Here is a 22,032-nt window from a genome sequence, read left to right as displayed (position 1 = left end):
AACGAACTTAATTGGACACGTTAAATACACTCGTACATACATGCGCGGTGTGATGGACATGTGCTTTTGCTCTTCATTCCATTGTTGCCCTTCCTTTTTCTTCTTCTCTCGGTGTTTCGGTTTTTCAATTATTTTTCCTTCTCGCGTGTAACTTCCGAACGCAAAAAATAGCACATTAGCCACTACGAATAGAAGGAGCCGAAGAAGAAAAATAAAATAAAATTAGAGAGAGAAACACAGTGTGAATATCACTAAGAATCAATAATAATTGATGATGAGATATAAATATTGGGGACAGCCCAAACACAACACAAGCCAAGCATAAGAAGCAAATAGAGCAGAGAGAACACAAGAGAAGAAGAGAAGAGAAACAAAATCCACAAATCTAGAGAACAAAAACCTCTTCTAGCATATACCATAGCAATAGCACACAAACAAAAACTACTTCCCCCCAAATACGTATAAATAGTTTTGTGTATATTGAGATCCTTCTTCTTTCTTTCTTCCTATTTATTGGAGTGAAAGAAAGAGAGAGATCTTGTCCTCCTACAATGGTGCTTTTGTAGCTTACTAGGTAATATTAGACAACAGTTTCACTTCGTTAATCGGTGTTTCACTTCCCTTTTTTTTTTTATGTACCCTTTCGATCAGAGCTTTCTTTTTTAACTTTTTGATCTATGTATCCATTATTGGCGAGGTTTAAAAAAGAGTTTGATTCTTCTTATTTTCCTCAATTTGCTGCTTTTATGCTTAATAAATAGAAGTTTTTGGAATTGGAATTAGGGTTTGGCTTGCTCGTGGATGTTTATACCGTGTGTGTACTGAACTTGTTTATGTTTTTTTAGGGTTTCATTAGATCGCAACTTGCGCTTGTTTTGATCAGACGGTGTCATCGAAAAGAAGAGAGAGGTTAATTGTGGCGTGGGACTGCGTGAAATGGGCAAGAGCTCTGGTTTTTTGAGGGGTTTATATTCTGGAGTTAGAGCTGTTTTTGTTGAGCATTTGCCCTTGGAGATTGCTTAAGATGGTCTTTAACATTAATTCTTTGAGCATGGAAGAAGATTGTCTATTAATAACTGGGGATTATTGATCAAGATTGGATGACCAGTGCAAAGCCATCTTAGTCTTCATTTTTGGTGTTTTCTCTGTTTTTTGAGTGTGCTGGGAGGCAATTTTGGCTTTGGATTTGTCAGGAAGAAGAAGCTGATAGATTCTTTATTGGCTCATAAGGAACTTAGAGTATCTGATTTCAGTGGTCTTTTACGTTTTTTAAAGCAGCCTTTTTGAATTGATATAGTTAGACTGACACTAGTATAAGTAATTGTATACTGATTGGTTGAATAATTTGCTGGGCTGCTGTGCATTCTGGAGATGAACGCAGTGACATGGTGCATGGACAGGAGTATAGTTGCTGGTTCTGGTTTGTTCCCTTTCTGGAACAGGGCTATTGGAAACTAATTCAAGTATTCTGTCTAGAAGAATTTTACCCTAGGCATATCTGTGTTTTGTGCAATGTCGCGCTGTTTTCCATTTCCGCCACCAGGATATTTAAAGAAGACTGTAACAGATGAACTAGACTTGTTGAAAAAGGTTAATATACTTTCCTATATTCATGTTGTACATCCAGTGTGACTAATAGACTGGCTTTATAATGTAAAATATTTTTTTTTGATGGAGCATTAAAATGTTTCTGTCTAACTAGTTCAAATGAATTACGTGGTCATTAATTTTTATGTTTTTCTTCCTTAATAGTGATATAAGTTCAATTTGTTTGGAGCTTGTTGTAGAAATGCTTGCTATAAACATTTTAATTGGTTCTTTTTGAACTATCACACAAGTCATGGTTGGTTGGTATGAGTGCAATTGAAGTTGATTGGAGGCTGACATACTGTATATGTTTTGGCCTGCAGTGAATAATAGGGATATGCACTCTTTGCTGATGCAAGTTGGTTCATATGATGCACAAGAGTTTATGTTAATGGATCTTTAAATACAGGATTCATGTTAGGTTTTTCTATATTGTGTTCAAAATTGGAACTTTTGAACTGTTGTTAAATGTAGTGCTTAATATATAAGTTCTAAGAACACTGAGTGGAGAAATTAGGTAATTACTGGTGAAGAGGGAACAATATTATGATGATTAAAAGTGTGTATACCTGTTTGATTTATGCACATCTATCTTTGCACTAAGCAACAAACTATGTAATTCTAATTCTTGTCATTGCACTGTCTGGTTTCGGCCTTTCATGTTAGAAGTGCTGAGTTATCATTTATTTCAAAGGTATCTATAAAATTTTTGGTATGCTTGTTAAGGGAGATATATACTAGTGCAATCAGTTTCTCATTCATAATATATATGAATTTGTTATGATTTTTTTGTCTCGTTTTGTAGGAGTATGGGTTCTTCAAAACTCTACCCTGTGATTAGTATTGAATAACTATCATCATCAATTGAGTTATCAATCCTTTTGTTGAGAATGGATAAACATCACTAATCATCCACCTAGGCCTAATGCACCTCTGGAAAATGTTAAGATTAATTGTTTAAGTTGCTTAATGGATGATTCCTTTTATTATTTATTCTTTCTATGTAACACTTGCAAACAATATCACTTTCTTTGTGAGACAAAACATTAGTAGGGGTGTATGGTCCCATATTCTCAATTTCTTATGCTACATTTTGAAAAAATAAGTTTTCAACAAAAATAAAGTAGTGGAGCCTAAAACAATCTGACAAAGGGAGGTTGAGTATGGAGGTTGAAGTTATGCTGATCAGCTAGGTTTCTTTGCATTGGGTGATTCATTGAAGGGAGTATGTTATGCAGTAAATTTACTCCTGTGCACCAAGCCTGCTATTGCATGATAAGAACTGACTAAAACTACATAATTTGAATTGGAGTTTCATCTGTGTAAAATTTTTGGGTTTTCAAGACCTTTAGTGAACTGTGTATTTGGATTGTGTTTCTTTAATGTCAAAGGGTATTTTTAAAAATGATTTTAGATACTGAATGAAATTGTTTCCCCTTAAATAAGTATTTGCTTTGGATTATTTGTACTGAAACAAAAGAACATCTAGAATAATATTTTGCTTTAGTATTGTGATCAACTGAGAATTATTTGATGATAATTGCTTTAGCATTTTGGTTTCCTTCAATTGGATTCATAATTCCTTTCAAAGTTGTATTAATACACAGCAGGACACATGTATATGGATGCTGAAATATAAGTTAAAGAATCATAATCATTTTCCTTTTCCTAATTGAGTTGTAATATGTGTGTTTGTGTATTAGGAGAATTGCAAAATGTGCTAGGTTTTGTTTTCATTTTGATTGTTTGTGTTAATGCATACAAAAAACTTATTGCAATCAAGTTTTAAACATTCTGCGTGCTACATTGAGTTGCATGCATCATTCCTAGTTTAAATCATCATGTTTGAATAATTTCATCTACTCTCTTATTGTAGTAGTAAGCTTGTAATTATTTTCATATAGATTGTGGATTGTGAATCACGTCAACAATGAAAAGGAAGACTCAATATTACAATGATGCAAAAGGTCTAATAATGTAGGGCAACTGAAGGCAAGAGCATAGTAGAAGAAAAGTTTGCTGGTTCATCTGCACTTGTATATTTTATTTGCCTTTCATCCTTTATAATAAGACATATTAGTTGCTATTCTGATCTCTTTATTTCGGTATTAGTAGTAACAAAAACAGAACTTTCTTCAAAATTGTCATAGCATAATGTATTTGTAATCTGTGCCAAAAGCAAAAAAGAAAGAAAATACAGATCATAATGGCCAGCATTAGCATCTAGCGCTGGAAGTGTTTCTCTTTGTTTTAAAGAATATAATTTTTGGGACTGATTAATTACTAGGCCTTAATTATCATTATACTTTTATTTTTGACTTCAACGGAGTTATGTTTTCCCTCATAGTTTGGTTATAGTTGCCTGAAATGTGCTTTCCAAAATTCCTTAACACTTTGTAGGTAGATATTGTGTATTGAATGGACTTTGATCTTGTTTTTGTTGTGGTTTCTGCTTTTGAGATAATATGATTGTCTCGAGGACAAGAATGGAATTCTTTTACATGTTTTATTTGTGATATATTCTCTTTCTTCTCTTTGGCTGATCTTGGGTGTAGATATTGTGAAGCCATTATGATTGTTCCATTATTTGACTATTGTTGCTGATATCTCTTCTCACAATATTACTTGCAGGAAAAGCAGAAAGAGAGAAAACGTAAGAAAGATAAGAAAGATAAAGAGAAGAGGGAAACTAAGGAAAAGAGGGACAAAGAAGGAAGAGATGGAAAGCATAAGGAAAAGAAGGACAAAAAGGAAAAACACAGAGAGAAGAAGAAAGATAAGAACAAAGACAAGAGCAAAGATAGAGATAAAAGTAAAATCAGTACTGCAGATGACAAAGGCTTTCCAAGAAAAGCTGAAGGCCTTAATGGTAATCAACATCAAAAGGAAGTTAAGCAAGATGATAAGAAGGACATCATGCTTGAGAACAGACTCACCAAACAGTGTACTGGTAGCAATGGGGAGAAGGCAGGAGAGAAAAATCATTTCGGTGAGGAGAACAAGGATTCAAAGTTCCTCCTGGAGTTAAACCGGAGGATTAGGGATGATAATGGAGGAGCTGACAATCAATTTGTTCATAATTTTACTAATACAAACAATAGAAAAGAAGAAGGAACTTTTAGATTGGTGACTAAAGCTGGTGGCCCCTGTTGTGATGGTAATGAAAAACTTGTGGATAAGGGTCTTGATGTTAAGAAGATTGATGAGAGAGGAATTCAAGCTGAGATCCGACCTATTGGAAATACACCAGTTCCAAATCATGCTGGAAAATTTCATCCTAGAGTTGATGGAATACCCAAACATTTGGGGAAGTCTTTTGAAAGGAATTTGGAAGCAACAGTTGAAGCGAAAGAAAAGGTTAAGGAAAAGAAATATGAAGATAAAGAAATGGCAAAGCGAAAGACAAAAGACGGAAAGGTTAAGGAAAAGAAAGATGAAGGAAATGAAAAGGTTAAGGATAAAAAAGATGATAAAAGAAGAGATAAAAGGAAAGATAAAGAGAAGGAGAAGAAAGGGCATGGGAAGAACAAAGACAGGGATAAAGAGAAGAAAAAGGAGGAGAAAGCTAGGGAGCATAGTGAACATAAAACAACAGACCAAAATAAATCAAAAGAAAGCAACAACGTTGGATTTAAAGATTTCTCACAGCTCTCTAGGAACAGCCTTGAGGTCCCTGTTAGAGGGGAAAATCTCAAAAAACGAAAGGACATTGAGTCAAATGGAGTTCCACATGGTGAGTGTTACTTACAATGAGTCTTGTTGTCATTTACTCAGTGATCCTATAAAGTAATATTTAAAATTAGAATAAGTTGTTTCACTTATTGGATTTGGAGTAGTATATTGCTGACCTAATGAGCTAAAATCAGATATTACATCCACGGTGGGTTTTCACTAATATCATGTTTATATTGATATTTTTCATTCATTCATATTGATCAGTATTGTCAAGATTGCACATTACCTGCGGTTGACTGACAAGTTATAATTTTTGTACAGTTAATGACAGTTTTCCCAATAAGTTTCCAAAATTGTCTTCCTCTCGCACTTTCACTGATAATGGAAGGACATTGGAACCTCATCAAATTTCCACTCCAGAGTCTTCATATAGGTCACAGGAAGACAACTGTGTTAAGGTAGAAAACAAAGAATGCAAGATAAATGGCATCAGTGAGACTAAGCCATTTTCAGCTTCTTCGAAGAAGACTCACACGGCTATTGTGTCAAGTGATTTATTAACTGAAGCCTGTTTAAAGGCACCCCATCCAGATACCAAGTACCTAGACCAGGTGTATTCAGTACCTAAGGTGGATCATTGGTCTGATTTTGATGAAGAGTGGTTATTTGGCGGCAATCTTCCTGAAAGAAAATCCATGGTAAAATCTTCAGAAGTTGGGGATACACCACAGGTATGGGCAGAAGCTCTGCATATAGAGCAGGCAGATGTTTTTGCTCTTCCATATGTCATTCCCTACTGAATGACTTGATAATTATATGTGCACAAGGAACAGCTCCTTTGACACTCTGCAGGAGGAACTGCAGCATGGGCTGGAAAATGATTCCAAATTTCTTGATTATTACTTGCCCGCCAGCAGCTAGCATTGATTGACTGATTGGTTGCATGGTTTATGCAATGATGTGGCTAGGTCAAAAGTGCAGTTGCTATCGTGTGCATCTTAGTTATTCATTTAGTCAACATTGGGACTTTTTGTACAGGTTGTGGAGAGAGAAGGCGAGATGTGTGCAACTTGTTATACTATTCTTGCTGGGAGGTGAGCTGCTCTTTCTAATTTAGAATGAGAAATTTAAGTGAAACTAGATGTGATCTTTGCAACTCCACCACAATTTTGATTTGTAACATAAAACTCTTATTCACCAGAATAAGAATATGTATGATAGAGGAGGGATATGGATAGAGAATGGAAACGAAGTAACCGGATTCATTTATTCAGTTTCATGTAAATTTTTATTGGTCATTGAATCACTCTGCCCTAGTGTTTGAATCACATCATAAAATTACAATTAGATTTTATAGCATGATAGCCCTTTCTGTCTGAAAGATATGATGATTTTAAATCATAGAAAGACAGTGTATAGTCTAAAGAAATCGTCTTACAATGTTGGAATTTATTTAGAGAAATAATATATTACAAAATGTAAGAATATTTAGGTATGCTCAACATAACAAGAAAAGGTCTACTATGGATATTATTGTGTTAAAAAAAAGGTAAAAAAAAGTGGTAGAAGCCTATTATTGCATTAAAAGAAGTGATTTCCAAATTTGTTAAATTTTGATCATACAATATTAACAGTGTTATATCAGAAACTCCAATGACTTTAACCTATATGCTGATTCTTCACAACCTATTTCACCTATCTCCATTTTAAATTAGCTATAGTTTTAACATAAAAAAAAATAGTTTAATCATTGTAATGGAATGACAGTGTAAAATTATTTTAGCATGACATTTTCAATATTCAATTAAAATATTAAATTTTTTATTTCAATTTTACTTTTATTAAGTATTGTAGTCATGAAAAATCAAATAATGCGTTTATAATTTTAAGAAAGAGATTAAAGATATTTTTAAAATGTCTCGTGATAAATACGAGGTTAGAATTAATTTTTGTTCGGTAATTTTACAAATGTATATAGCTTTGGTTAACTATAAAATTTTTAATTGTGCATTTGGTTATCTAATTTCCTAAAATTAAACAACTCTTATCACTGTTAAAATAATAATTGTTCTTATACGGACTAAGTAGATATTTTCCTTTACCATGTTGCTATTGTGGTGATTTCGTGATGATCTCATTTGAAAGTACGTTGTGGGCTTGAGAGAGCCCCAAGGCTTGAAAAGATTTGCAATTTCTTCCTGCACTATATCAATTTAACCTGCACTTTATATTTTTTTTTTAAATTTCCAAAATTATCCTTATTCTGAATTTGAAAATCCATAATAGTAAATATAATTCAAAAATAAAAAAATACATTTTCAACAAAAAAATTTGGAACATAAAATTAAAAATATATTATGAATAAATATTCTAAAGTTCAAAAATGTGTTCTGAAAATTGAAATCCTTGAATAAAAAATTCTAAAAGTAATTTTTATTTAGGATTTAAGATTTAGGAGGAGTTTTTTTGTTTCATTTTCAATAGCAGATTGGATGTTTGTTGAAATTGATATGGTGCAGGGAGAAATTGTCGATTGGATGTTTGTTGAAATTGATATGTTTTTTGGCAGATTATCATTTCAAATTGGCACCCAATATGTTAATGTGAAATGACTGTCTTACTCTTAATGAAGTAGAAATTAGGTTAACTTTAAGATGCACCCAACATCCAACACTAATGCAGTAAATTTTGTGTTTTAGATAACAAACAACTTTAGTATGATTATTTAGGGTTTAGGATTTAGTTTAATTTAATTTTCCAACTAATCTTCTGTACTTCTCAGGATCTAAAAGAGGCTCCCCTGATTCTGTAGAAGTTTGACATTGGGATTCATGGGAGTATCAACACATTTCGAATTCATCAACCCAATTTTCTCCAAAATATCTAATGCATATTTATAATATATCATAATATCTAATTATATCTAACATTCCCCCTCAAGCCGCCGGAATCTCGCCAGAGACGTCACCGGAATCTCGTTGGAATCTCTTTGGAATTGTTGTCGGAGCCTTCATCTATGCTGCTGCCGCCAATTTACCGGTGACTAGATTTTTCCTTATCCTATATGGCTTCTTTTGTTCCTTCTTCCACTTTCGCTGCCACTATGGCATCTTCCACTGTCATTGATCGTACTCACTCTCACAAGTTGGGCAAAGGGCGTCACAAGTGTGACCATTGTGGCAAACTTGGTCACAAAATTGATAAATGTTATGCCTTACGTGTTTGTCCTCCTAAATCTGTTGTAGTTGCCCAAACTGTTCCTGTGCAACCTTCTACTGTGGACCACATTTCATTTGATACCCTAAGCAACCTGCTATTTTCAAAGAGTTTCTTAAATGGTATCAGGATCGTCAGAATCCTAGTTCCACTGCTTCTGTTGTCCATTCAGGTACATCTTTTGTTGGTCTCACTCACTTTACTTCCATTGGCCCTTGGATTCTAGATTCAGGTGCCACAAATCACATTACTGGTAATCAGTCTTTTTTTCTCTTCCCTATCTACTATGGGTTATTTATCTTCGATTACCATGACCAAAGGATATAGGGTACCATCACATGGTATTGGTACTATTAATCTTTATCCTTCTTTATCAATTGGATGTCAAAAATGCCTTTCTTAATGGGGATTTGCAGGAAGAAATTTATATGGAGCAACCTCCTGGTTTTTTTGCTCAAGGGGAGTCTTCTGGATTGGTATGTCGTCTTCGCAAATCCTTATATGGTCTCAAGCAGTCTCTTAGAGTTTGGTTTGGAAAATTTAGCAATGTTGTTCAACAATTTGGCATGACTCGCAGCGAAACATGTCATTCTATTTTGTTTCCACATCAACTAGAGATAAGGACATTTCATAGTATATAAGTGGGTGCAAACCTCACCTTATAAGCCGATTTTATGAGGTTGAGTTAGACTTAAAGTCCTCGATCGATTTTTCAGGAATAACGGGACAAGACTCAGCGATCTACTCTGTATAAATTATGTTCAAACTGGTGTGTGGTCCAATCTTGATGTAGTAAGTCAATTTGCTCGTGGACAACCTGCATTTCGTCATGGTGGGTCTGCATCTTATCACGATGTTGATTGCGTAGAAGCTTCAGGTCCTTATCAAACTTGTCATACATATCGACATGACATCTTATATGATGGCTTCACTCCTTTGGAAAATAGTCTCCATATGAGCTTTGAGAACTTCAAGGGAAGATGGATGGATCCATTTCATGATATGATGATGTTGTTGGGATAGTAAAACTTTTACTGAATACCATAAGAGTTTTGGTCTGGGAATAGTTTTACTCAAACCCACAGTGGGTGCCAAATGTTCTTACCGAAGTTGAGCAGGAACCGTCTGAGGTGGATAACTGAGCATTTGCGTGACTTGATTCTTCTTTTAAATGGTTATTGAGTTGTATTTATGAAACACCAAGTGGAGATCCACCTATAAAAGATTCTTTGCGCTTAAGTTAGTAAGAGCTTAGAGAAATACAAAAGTATTTAGTTAGTAAGTACGAGATTGAGTGAGTACCTTCTGCAGAATAAAGGTGCATTTATAGGATTTTAGGCCTAAGTTAATATCCAAACAAGTCATTGGTCAAAATTGGGTTGCTTAGTTTGTTATAACAAAAATCAAGTTTCAAATGAATTTGAGTTATTAATATTTGTAGGTGGTTTGACCTAAATCTTTTTGGCAACTAATATAATCTCATTATATTTTAGTTTAAGGTTTTGTTTGGATTGGTGAAGGGATTTATGAGGATGGGAGGGAATGGATTTGTGAGGATTATAGAGAATGTGGGAGGTTGTTTAGATTGAGGAATGATAGAGTGAATTTGTGAGGATGATTTATTGAAATTTGTGAGTGATGTGATAGTTGAAAGAAAATTTATAATTTTTTTAAAGGGATAAAATGTAAGTTTACAAATTTACCCTTTTTATTAAAAATATTTAAATAATAAGTTATGATATATATATATATATATATATATATATATATATATATATTAGGTTTGAAGTACTATCAAATATTTTTTAGGTTTCAACTACACAACTTCAACCACCCAAAATCTAACTTGAAAAGCAAGAGAAAATATAAATAAAGATTTTTAAAAATTAAAAAAACCAACAAAAAAAGAAACACACAAAAACACAGTAAGAGAATCGATTCTCTATGCAGTTCAAATGCAAGGAGAGTCAATTCTCAATGGCACCAAAGAGAACAAAATTGATTGTGGGTGTTTTACAAAGGAATGATAATCAATTTTCTTGAGTTATTTGAGCCAGAATTGATTCCAAAGTTAAAATTAATAGGGTATTTGTGTAAAATGGTTATATCTATGTGGATATCACCTCTCATCTTTGCAAATCTGAGAGGAATAAAAAATCCTCTATCCCACTCGCCCACCTGCGCACTCGCCTCCAAAAACCTTGATGCAAACAGGAAAAGCGCACGTTCGTCCATCCTTACATCAAGTGCATGACTAGAAACAAACAATGCATAACTAGAAATAAACAGTGCATAAGTGTTGCAACCAGGGTCATGACAGGACAACAAAAAAAAAACTGAAAAAAAATGAGTGAGTCGTCATCATAGTTTATTATGGAAAACTATGAGAAAACCAAAAGAACTGTTATGCGAAGTTAGATTTAGGGTTTGAGAGTTGATTACGTGTAGGGAAGATGTTAGCACCCTACAACGCTCGCCCTAGGATGATACCTTTAAATAAATATGCAAAAGAAATGTGATTTTTTTAATGGTTATTTTTTTTTCAAAAGACACAAAAATGCATGTGAAAATAAAGAAAATATTTTGAACATTTTTTATTTAGACCTAACAAGAAATAACCATATTCCTACATATTTTCATTTACAATGGAAAATCAGGGTCTATGCAGTTCTAAAGATCTAAAGATGAAAAGTATTATAAGATTATGCGTACGATCATTCAAATACTCAAAAATTATATTAAACATCAGATGATGATGTGTGTGGTCATACAGATATCTAAAATTTATTTAGGTGTAGCACCAAAATTATATTTTTTTTTATTTTATATTTTAATTTTCAGAAGAAAAGTTGATGATTACATATGTAAAAATGGACGAGAAATAGCATATCGTTGGGCCAAACAAACTAGCCCAAACTTTTTAAGGAAAATAAAAATAGGGAGGTGTATAAACTAAAGGTAGTGTGACAAAGAGCAAACAATTTGGGCCAACTGAATGGGTAAAGCTTTTCATAAAGGGCAAAGACTTCCTACACCCAACATTTCTGAACCTGCACCCAACAAAATTTTCAAATTTTGAAAATGCCCTTTATTCTGGAAATGAAAAACTGAACTGAAAATAATACATTCTGGAAAAGTAGATTCGGAAGAGATTATTGTGTTCCAGAAATAAAAATCCAAAAACAAAAATCAAAAGTCCATTATGAATAAGAAAATCCGGAATTGAAAATAATATATTTTGAAAAAGTAGATCCAGAAGAGATTATTGTGTCCTAGAAAAGGGGGTCTAGAATATATTTTTATATGTTCCCCATTTTTTAAGAGTATTTTCGTTTTTTCCCTAGAATTGGGTGCAATGATATGGTGCAAGAAGCAATTGCCTTCGTAAAGAAAACGTGGTGTATATAAAACGCAAATGGTAAATAGTGGAAACTGGGCCTAATGAATGGGCAAGATATAAAAAAATGTGGGCAGTTTCTTCCTGCACCCCCACATTTTTCTTCCTGTACCCCCACACTCTTATGAAAAGACTAAATCGCCCTTATTAGTTTTTAAAATTCCAGAAATATCCTTAACCTAAAAAAACCCTAAAGAGGTGCAAGCAAGGATGCTCTCTTGCGCAACCGTGTCTTTCATGTTCCAACAGCAACACACTTTCATGTTCTAGCAGCAGTGCAACACCTCCAAATCCTTCTCCTTCAATCTCACATTTTTTGTTGGTGATTTAGAGTGTTTTTGACAAAGGTAACTAAATTTCTTTGCTTTGGATCTGCACATCCGTTTCTTTTATGGTTTTTTGTTTCCATAAGTGTTTTCTTCCATTCCAGATTATAGAATCCGATAGAACTTCGGATCACAAAATACGGTAAAATCTTGAATTTTTGCTTCCGGTAAAATTCCAGATTTGTAGTTCCAGAAAGATTCAGAATTTGTGGATCCAGGAAGATTCCGAATTTGTGGATCCGGGAAACTTCCGAATTTGTGGATCCGGATTTGTGTTTTTATGGTCATCCTTTCTTCAACATATAAAACTCCATCAAAAGATTTTTTTCTATCTATGATTTGCAATGAGCTTCTTTTTTTCTTCTTTTAATATTTTTTTTGGTCTATCGTTTATTTATATTTGTTTAGTAGAAATGATACAATGCTTTTTTTCTCTCTTTTGGTTTCAATAGAATTTTATATTTGTTGTTTTTTGTTTGTATTGGTTCAGCATCTTATTCATTAGTTTGTAATTTGGTCTTGAATGGTGTAATTGAACAGTAATGGTGAAGATTAGGGGAGGAGGTTCACAAGGTGATTGTGTATGTCCCACAACCTCTGTTAGAAGAAGACATGTTAATAAAGATGAAAAACATGAAGAACATGGATAATGACTTCTCAATATCATCATCATCCCACAAATCAACCCCATCATATAATTCTTGTTCAAATTCATCAATAATGTCCATGCTTCTACAAATAAATAAAAAATGAAACAAAATCATTGCATTTCGGATCCATGAATCCATTAGTCAAAAACATTATTCTGGATCCAACAATCCATAATTCAAAAAGACCATTTCGTATTCAGGAATCTATAACACACAAAAAACAATTCCAGATTCATAAATTCATAATGCAAGTGATGCTTTCTGGATTCAGGAATCCATAACACAAAAAAAAATTCCGAATCCACTAATCCATAATGCAATTTAGGCTTCCGGATTCAGCACTTTGGAAAACAATAATTTATGACCTTTTACTTCCAGAACAGCCCCTCATCCAGAAAACACAATTTAATCAATTCCGGATTCATGAATCCGGAATATATTACCGGATTCCGATATCCGGTAGCCCCTTTTGAAATTATAGGTCAAGGTTAATGTTGGATTATTTAAAATTGTGGGGGTGCAGGAAGAAAAACGTGGGGTGCAGGAAGAAGAAGCCAAAAATGTGCTGTAAATAATAAAATAGCAGAGCCCAAAAAGAAAAAAGGAGCCCAAATCTCAATTCAAAAGGATCAGCTGTTTAGAACAACCGTGTAAAAGCAAATGGGTCCCATACGTTTTCACTCATGCATCAACTTTTACTCGTTAGAAAGCAAAAAAAAAAATAATCACACTATTAAAATTAAAACTTGACCCATATGTCATTGGGCAGAGAAGAAAAAAAGAAGAAGATGAAAATGTTACTCAGATTTTCATGTTTAAATCACCATTACAATGAACCTTTGAACATATCTTCTGTTCAAAACGAAAAATGTGAAGACAGTGAACCATGGAGAGGTTGAAACAATCATCATCGTGAGCTCATGATATGGCGCACTGGTTCCTACGATCTTCCTGAGAAAGTGAAGAAAGAGGCTCGGCGGTGATGGTAGAATGATTCTGCAGTGAGGGTAAGGCTGGACAAATTCAAGCAAAATACAAGCTTAACAAATTATTTTAATCGTAGTATACCTAAATACTTTTCTATATGACCGAATGTCTATTTCAATTCTCCTTTCTTCTATATCTATAATTTTTCATATGAGTTTCTCTTAAATACAATTTTTTATATGGTTTTTCTTAATGAAACAGTATTTTTCCAACAAGCACAAACTCCCTATTTTGAAACATTTGTAAATGTGACTCCCGTGACATAGAGTTTGAGTTTTAGACTCGAATATGATTTAATAATAATAATAGAATTAAAGGTTCGTTGGTTAAAGTGAGAATATATATGATACTTAATGAAAACCTATATCTGATTGAGATTGAGAATTAAGGGCAATAGGGTTCTATCTCTACAAATAAACGTTGTCTCACTATTAACCATCAAGAAAGTGTGTGACAATAACGTAATTGCCAAGAGATAAATTGTGACAAAGGAGATAAAGTAACTTCTCAAGTATGATCACTCATGGATCAATGTAACTGTATTTCTCTCTTGATTGTATGAATATGTGTGAGAATTATGATGTGATGAGATCTATATGTGAACATGAATGTATGTGTTCATAATCAAGTTTTAATTTACAAAACATACCTATTATCTTTGATGAACAATTACTCCATAAATCTTGTTGCGAGATCGTGCCTATTATTCTTTTAGGAGCTAACCCAAAAATTAACTCTAATACTAATTATTGAAAAAATTGTCTCTGGAAATGAGAGTGAATAGAGTCTTAGACTCTTTCTCACAAATAAAAAGACTAGATCATCCATGGAACAAGCAAAATAAAAACTTATATATTGTTTCACCTAATCTTACAAGTTATGTCCAGATTTTCCTAAACAACTCTTTAAGGGGTTACACTAATCGAATTAACTATAACGAGTGCACAAATCATTTATGGTTATTATGAATATATAAAATATTTTTGATTATCCTGTTTCAATCTCTCCCTAAAATTAATACATCAAAACAAGTTAACAAATAATCTCTTAACGAGATGGCACTTTGAGCTCACATGATAAATTTTAGAGAGTGAAAAATACAAAGATTTAAAACTCTCTCACTAAACTTGGAACACTTAATATTTTATGAATATTAGAAAGTTGTATGGTCGTTCTTGACAATGAAAACTTTTGAATGATGCATACAAGAGAGGCTTAGGTCTCATGGATGCCAAAGAAGGAGGTGTAGAAAGTAAGAGTGGTGGTGGTGGCAAGGGTTAATTTTTTAAAACAAATGTGAAGAATATTTTTGTTTGTAAGTTGTATAGAGGGAGGTACAGGTAGAAAGTATTATCTTTCGTTTTTTATTTTGTTGATGATGTAGGCCAACCCTTCAACTATAAAAACAATTGCAATAATTACGAAGCTAATCAACCAACTGAAAAAATCATAACTATTTAAGGAGGGAATCGTTACAACGAAAATATTAGGATAGCAGAAAAGACATTAAGATTTAAAATATATTATTTTCCATGGTTTTAAAAACATAGGTCCAACCTTATACTTATCATTAATTATGCAATATATAAGGCATACTCTGATTAGGATATATGCATAATAATGTGTAGGGTAGTTGGAGAGCACAATAATGGTTGGTTTTGGGTTAAATTTTCCATTCATGTAAGTTTTTATTTTTATTTTAATGTGAAGTTACTGATTTATTAAAGACCAACTTTTTTTATAGCGATTTAATTAATTTATAGTTTCAAAAAGTATTCTCTGGTATCACCAATAGGTGGTGTAAGAGCAAAACTTAATTTTTATGTATGTAACATATAAGTTATAAGTTTAAGCTTATGGTTAAAAGTATGAAGAATTGGATAATTTAATGAGGATGCAAAAGAAGTTATTTGACCGATAAATTTAAAAAATTATATATAATATTTTAAATATTAAATATAGTTTTAGTCTATAAAGTTCGAGTCTATTATTTTCTTTCAAATTTAAAATTATTATTTTTAGTTATTGTAATTTTATATCCAAACATCTTATACTAATGTACTGTCAAACTAAATATTTTAATAGGAAAACAAAAAATATGATTGAATATTTGATTAAAAGAACAGAAAAATTCAGTGAGATAAATATCTTGATTGTTAATTCTACATATATAAAATATTGTTAAATAGTTAAGATAAAAGATAAAACAAACATTTTTGAAATTATAAAAATAAAGGGAATTAAATTTAAATTTGAAAATAATATTTTTAAAATTGTAAATTAGAAATTAAATTTTAATAATAATAAATACTACAATAAATTATTAAATAAAATCCAATTTTATAGGTTAAAAATAATTAACTATTATATTAATTAAATTATATTATTTTAAAAATTAAAAATATTATTAATATTTAAATTAATTTTTATTATTAATAAAAAAAATTTAAATTGATATCTAATTAGTTATTAAGTTTTAATTACAAATTTTAAATTTAAATATTTAAAATTTAAACTTTTAATAATTAATTAAATATTAATTTAAAATATATTTATTAATAATAGAAATTAATTTACATATTAATAGTTTTTTTAATTTTTAAAATACAATATATAATTTAGTTAATATAAATTTATTATTATTATTTTTAATTAATTTTATTTAATAATTTTGTAAATTATGACTCAAATTTCAACCTAATTTAATTTAGAATAATGAAGTAGAGATGGTTGAGTCCCTTCCAATGAATGTGGCCCCATCTTTGGTTAGAAGTTAGCACATGGACTTACTTATCTTCATTTATAGGTTGTCAGAAACCACATGGTTAGCACATCCGAAGATGATGAAGCACAAAACAGTGGTTATAAGACTTCAATGTTCTGTCTCCTTCAATGGAAAAGACCAAAAGTTATTTATAAATAATTTTAGCACCAATTTGCATATTATGTACCCCATGTTATGTTGTGTAACGTATATGTAAGTTCTTTTTAAAAATAAACTAGAAAAAAAGTATCATTATAGTTTACATTAATGTCTCGAATCCGATGTTGTAGTTTTCATTAATATAAATTCTTCTGTTAACATTTAATTATCTAAGTACTATTTTATATAAATAAATTATTCTATATATATAGGCAGAAAAATATTACTTTCATGAATTAAACTAATTCAGCTAAAGATAACAAGTAAAAAATATATTAATTTTTAAAATTTATTTTTAATTATACATAAATTAATTTAAATTTTGAAGAAACTAATTTTATTAGTTTATTATTTTAAATTTATTAATTGATGTTTCTACGAGAAATTAATTATATGTTTTTCAGAAAACGAGTTTTCAATTGATATCCGACAAGAAGGAAAGATTCATCTAAAATAATTCTAAAAAGAGTACATAAATAATAAGTTATTAATAATAGACATATTTATTATTTGAATTACTTACTAGCTATGTAACACGGACACTGACACGGACACTGATACGATACGACACGGACATGGAGATACGTAAAATCTTTAAAATGTAGGACACGGAGACACGGATCTATATATTATATAATTATGAATTATATAAATTGACAATAAAGATTTATGTGCACAAGTATGTTTTAGATTATTTTTTGGAGCAGAAATATGTTTTTCAAGACTGGTTCACAAGGTTTTGCTTCTTATTTTTATAATCATAATAACAATTTATACAATAAAGTTTGAATTTTTAAAAAATTAATGTATTATTTCTTTTTAAAATTGTGTTAGAACTATACAATTATTGTAACAAATACTTTTTGAATTTGACACTTCAAGAATACGTGTCCTACAGATGTCATACAAGTGTCGATGTCTGATATGACACGTCATGAGGGAGCTTCCTAACTTACGAGTCTCTAATTTTGTAAAAGATTAAGTGGAGGAAGAGTAACCATGTGAGGTTCAATTCGGTACTATTGAGTCTACCATTAATTTTGTAAAAGAGTATATTAGAATATTAGGTAATGCTTCAAATAAAAAAATGCATAATTTACTATAGTTTTTTTTGTTTTTAATTTTTTTGGCATAACACTAGTACTTCCATGCCTCTATCCCGATGCAAGTGGTTTTTAAATTTTTTTATGTTGGTTGGATCAATGTTAGTAATGATAGAGTTATTATAGAGGATGTTTTGATTTTGCTGCTTGTACGGAGATTTTTAAAGGTAGTAGATGGGACTACATTAAAAGTTTTTCTACTTAAGTGTTGTTATTGTTATTGAGCATGCTAAAGTTGTTAAGTTTAGGAGATTTTGAAAAAAGTGACTCTTTATTGTTTTTTAGTTTCTTTTTTCATTAGGGAGAGATAGAGAAAGTGTTTGAACATTTGTGAGGACATAAAATTTAAGGTATCCCATACTTTTAGGGAAGAAAATTAATGTATAGAGAAACTTGCTAATCTAAAGGAGGGAGAAACTTGCTAATCTAAAGGTGGATAATAAGATAGATTTTTCTTGGTAGTATGTTTTGTCATCTGGTATTGGTTGGAAGTTTTTCCAAAAATAGATTTAATCTCTTTGTTTAGGTTTTAGGTGGGGGATGATTGAGTTTTTTTTATATGGATTTTGGTTTAATTTTTATTTTAATAATATGTTCATATGACGACTATTAATAAATCTTAGAATTTCTAAGATACCAAAATTCATAATATTATCAAACAAGTTTTTAAAAAAATAACAACGCAATAAAAGATTAAGACAAATAATAACCAGTATCATAAAGTATTTTAAAAATAAAAATTGTTATACTAACTCTTTGAGATGCTTTATATTTAAATTAAAAGTGATGCTTTAATACTCACTTATAAAAAAGATAGCCAATTGATAACTAATACATTAATATTTTTTTATATGTATATATAATATCAATATATATTATTATATTATTTTATTATTAATTTGAGTCGTAAAATAGTTTTTTAAAATGCCAACTAACTTTTGTATTTAAATATACTTTTTACAAAAAAACTAAGAATTAAAAAAAAATTGAAAATATAATATATATCATAATAAGAACTTTCCTCTTTTAGCCATCATTCACATAAAATAAACCCCTGACCAACTGCAATGCCATGTGAAGAAGACCCTCCAATCTTAATGTTCCTATCTACCCTTTACAGCACTTGTCTAGTTTCGATCAAAGTTGAACGCATTTGACACACAAATTTTTTTGTTAGGGGTAGATATCTACATAAATAACAATTCAAGACTTTCGTGGAAATTATTTTGAATTAAGTAGTAATTATTTCCTATTTTAATTATCCTATAGTTATGAGTAGATATCTACATAAATAACAATTATATATATATATAAAAGTTGAGATCACTTCTACCATAATAATCACTACAAGAAAAACATCAAATAGAAATCAATTTTAGGGGACAACAAAAATTAATTGTTATAGTAACTAAATTAGAGACTTTTTTAGAACTAAAAAAAATGGTTTTTAAATTAGTTTATATTATTGTTAAATGGTTTCTAAATTGGTATCTAATTAGCAACCAAGTTTTAACTACCAATTATTTAGTTTCTAAATTTGGTAGCAAAAACATTGGTTGCTAATTAGATACCAATTTAGAAATCATTTACCAATAATAGAAACTAATTTAGAAACAAAAAAATTTTTAGTCTCTAATTTAATCACTATACTAATTAATTATTTTTTGTCACTAAAAATTAATTTTTATTTCATGATTTTTTTTAGTGAATGTGTTATTTCATTAGTTGTCTTTGTTTAATAACTTTGAACTAACAGTTGTGCATACGAAACCATAAATATATATTGATGAAGTGATTATACTTTAGAATTGTTATTTATTTATATTATTTTTGTTGGACATTTACGTGTATGGTTTGGTTGATGAATGTCAACTCTAAATTTAGATTACTGGTTTAATATTTTGACCACTAATCTAATTGTTTATCAGCTTGTAATCGAGTATTATGAAAGGTCTTATAAATATGTCCTTATTAATTCGATATGTACTTGGATGGGTGCTCATACATTGGTCCTCGAGGTTGAGGGAGCTTTGAGTAATGTATAATGTTTTATTTTTGAAAGAAAATTTTATTTGTTTTGCTAACACTATATTAGATTATTTTGTAGAATGGTCTTAAGGTTTAAGGTGTTGTGGATGACATTAATTATCCCGCAGTAGAGGTTTATTGAATCATGGTGCTTGGACTCATATGTTCTTAATCAGAAAGAGTTGTACCTTTATTATTAACTATAATTTTTGGCTTAGTGGTAAGCGTTCCGCTTTAGAGTGATCTAGAGTCTTTGATTTTAAAAGAAAAGTAAATTTATTTGGTCAAAAGCACATCAAGTCATTCCTTACATTGGCCCTCTTGACTTAAGGAGCTTTGGATCACATGGAGTTTATACCATTCTAAAGATGTTGGGAGTTGTTCACAATTAATGGGGTTTTAATTTTCGGGAATATGAATGTGTAGTGACGACTGTGAGGTAAAAATGATCTAATGGTTGGTCAGAGTTGCAATAATTGAAATCTTAGTTTTCTTTTCATAAATAAAGGCTGTGACAGAATGGCGAGACACTATATATTTTAGCTTTTGTCCAAAGTTTCTGGTATTTGAGAACTTACAAGCGTGTGACCATAAACTTATTAGGTAAAAATGTTTTTTGTATCAAGCTTTGAAGGTTCTTCAACATTGAGAAGCTTGTGGGTGTGCAGGTGGGGTCAGATGAGGTTGAACTAATGAGTTAGTATGACTCGTAGAGTCATTGATGTATAGGAAGATTTCAAAGCACAAGCTCCCCAATTATGAGTGCTCTAAAAACATATATACAATTTTCTCATAGAAAGATTATACACACTATGAATGCTCTAAAACTCTTTGTAAGCGTATGAACTCATATGTACTTATGTTTGTATCTTCTTGATCTTCAAGATCTTTATATAGTCTTTATGAACTCATATTATATGAGCACATTGTTCGTCTGATAACTTTGTATTGATGCTTCCATTTAATGTTGTAGTCATTCTTGTTATTGTTTGGTAATAAGGTCTTTTTCATCCTTTGAGATCATCATCTGATGCAAGCTTTTGAAGTGTTCTTTTAACACTCATTTTGTTTGACATTTGTGTTCATAGCTCCATCATCTAGTGTGTCTCTGTATCTATGAATTTCCTGTAACTTTGTGTCTCGTGTATGGTTTGATGTATCGTTTCTTTTATGTTGTACATGAGTGAACATGGTTATATGTATAACACATCTTATAGTATTGTGTTATCATCAAAACTCTTAGGCTCTCAGTCTAATGGGTGATAGATCATCTGACACTTTACAATTCTTATTGTTCTCGTCGGTTAACTTGATTGCCGGTTGACTCGAACGACAGCTTCAGGCCCCGCCTGTCTCCGTCTAGAATCGAACTCTTTGTGGTAGAAGAAAGCTTCACATGTAAAGACAAAAGGGTGCCTTTACGGCCGTTTACACTCTGACGGTCAAGTCAGTAAAAGCTAAAGAAACAATAAGTAAATGAGTAGTTTCAGTCTTAGAAACGGTGTACCTTGCTAGGGTTCTTAGCACCCTTTATATAGGTTTGAAACTAGGTTTTACCTTTGTGTTGTTGCCCTTGTCTAGGGTTCCTTGGGGAACACTTACCCTAAATCCTAAACTTTCCTTAACTAGAGCGCAGCGACTAACAGAGTGGCCGCTTAGGTACCAACTTGTGCACCTAATCTCTAGCGTCATCTGCTTTGTGGGTGCCCTAAGTATTCACGTGCCATGCATTCAGCTTTCCCTGGAAACCCTAACCCTAATGGGCCTTAGCGCTTCCCAGGTTTATTCACTCGTGTCGTGCCTTCATGCGTTGTACACACCACGTGCATCGATCCTTCGTGACTTAGGCTTCCCACGTATCTCATGTCTTAACTGTTAAATTAGCATAACTCTAGGGCCCACCTTACGTGGCCCTCTACAACGTTCAGACCACAGATGTCTGATCTCTCCCTCTGCTAGCGAGGTCCGATGTCGATCTCCAACATCGGGGTCTATGATACCAATGTCCGAAGACTAACCAATCCCCTGGTAGGTGCGTCTGAGGCCCACCTTACGTGGCCCCCTTCCATTACCAAGCATCGGTGCGCGATGTATGAGATCAGTCCCTGGGTCGATGATCGAGGACTGGTCGGGACACTTA

The 22,032-nt window shown here is 31.7% G+C and overlaps 1 protein-coding gene across 2 annotated transcripts; it reads left to right on the top strand.

The window, feature by feature from the left end:
* The first annotated feature begins 213 nt into the window (after nt 1–213).
* Nucleotides 214–6,568, top strand: LOC137806456 (uncharacterized). Of its 2 annotated transcripts, XM_068606595.2 has the most exons (4): nt 214–574; nt 846–1,590; nt 4,219–5,320; nt 5,584–6,568. In XM_068606595.2, exons 2-4 carry the CDS (start codon nt 1,513–1,515, stop codon nt 6,060–6,062), a joined length of 1,659 nt encoding a protein of 552 aa, XP_068462696.2. In that variant the 5' UTR covers nt 214–574; nt 846–1,512; the 3' UTR covers nt 6,063–6,568. The 2 variants fall into 2 exon arrangements, with proteins under 2 accessions (XP_068462696.2, XP_090156575.1); XM_090300449.1 differs by lacking the exon at nt 846–1,590 and having other exon boundaries at nt 292–574.
* The last annotated feature ends 15,464 nt before the right edge of the window (nt 6,569–22,032 follow it).

This window comes from Phaseolus vulgaris, chromosome 3 (genome assembly GCF_051622355.1).
Source record: "Phaseolus vulgaris cultivar YP4 chromosome 3, ASM5162235v1, whole genome shotgun sequence".
NCBI lineage: Eukaryota > Viridiplantae > Streptophyta > Magnoliopsida > Fabales > Fabaceae > Phaseolus > Phaseolus vulgaris.
This window is presented reverse-complemented; position numbering and strand designations above follow the sequence as displayed.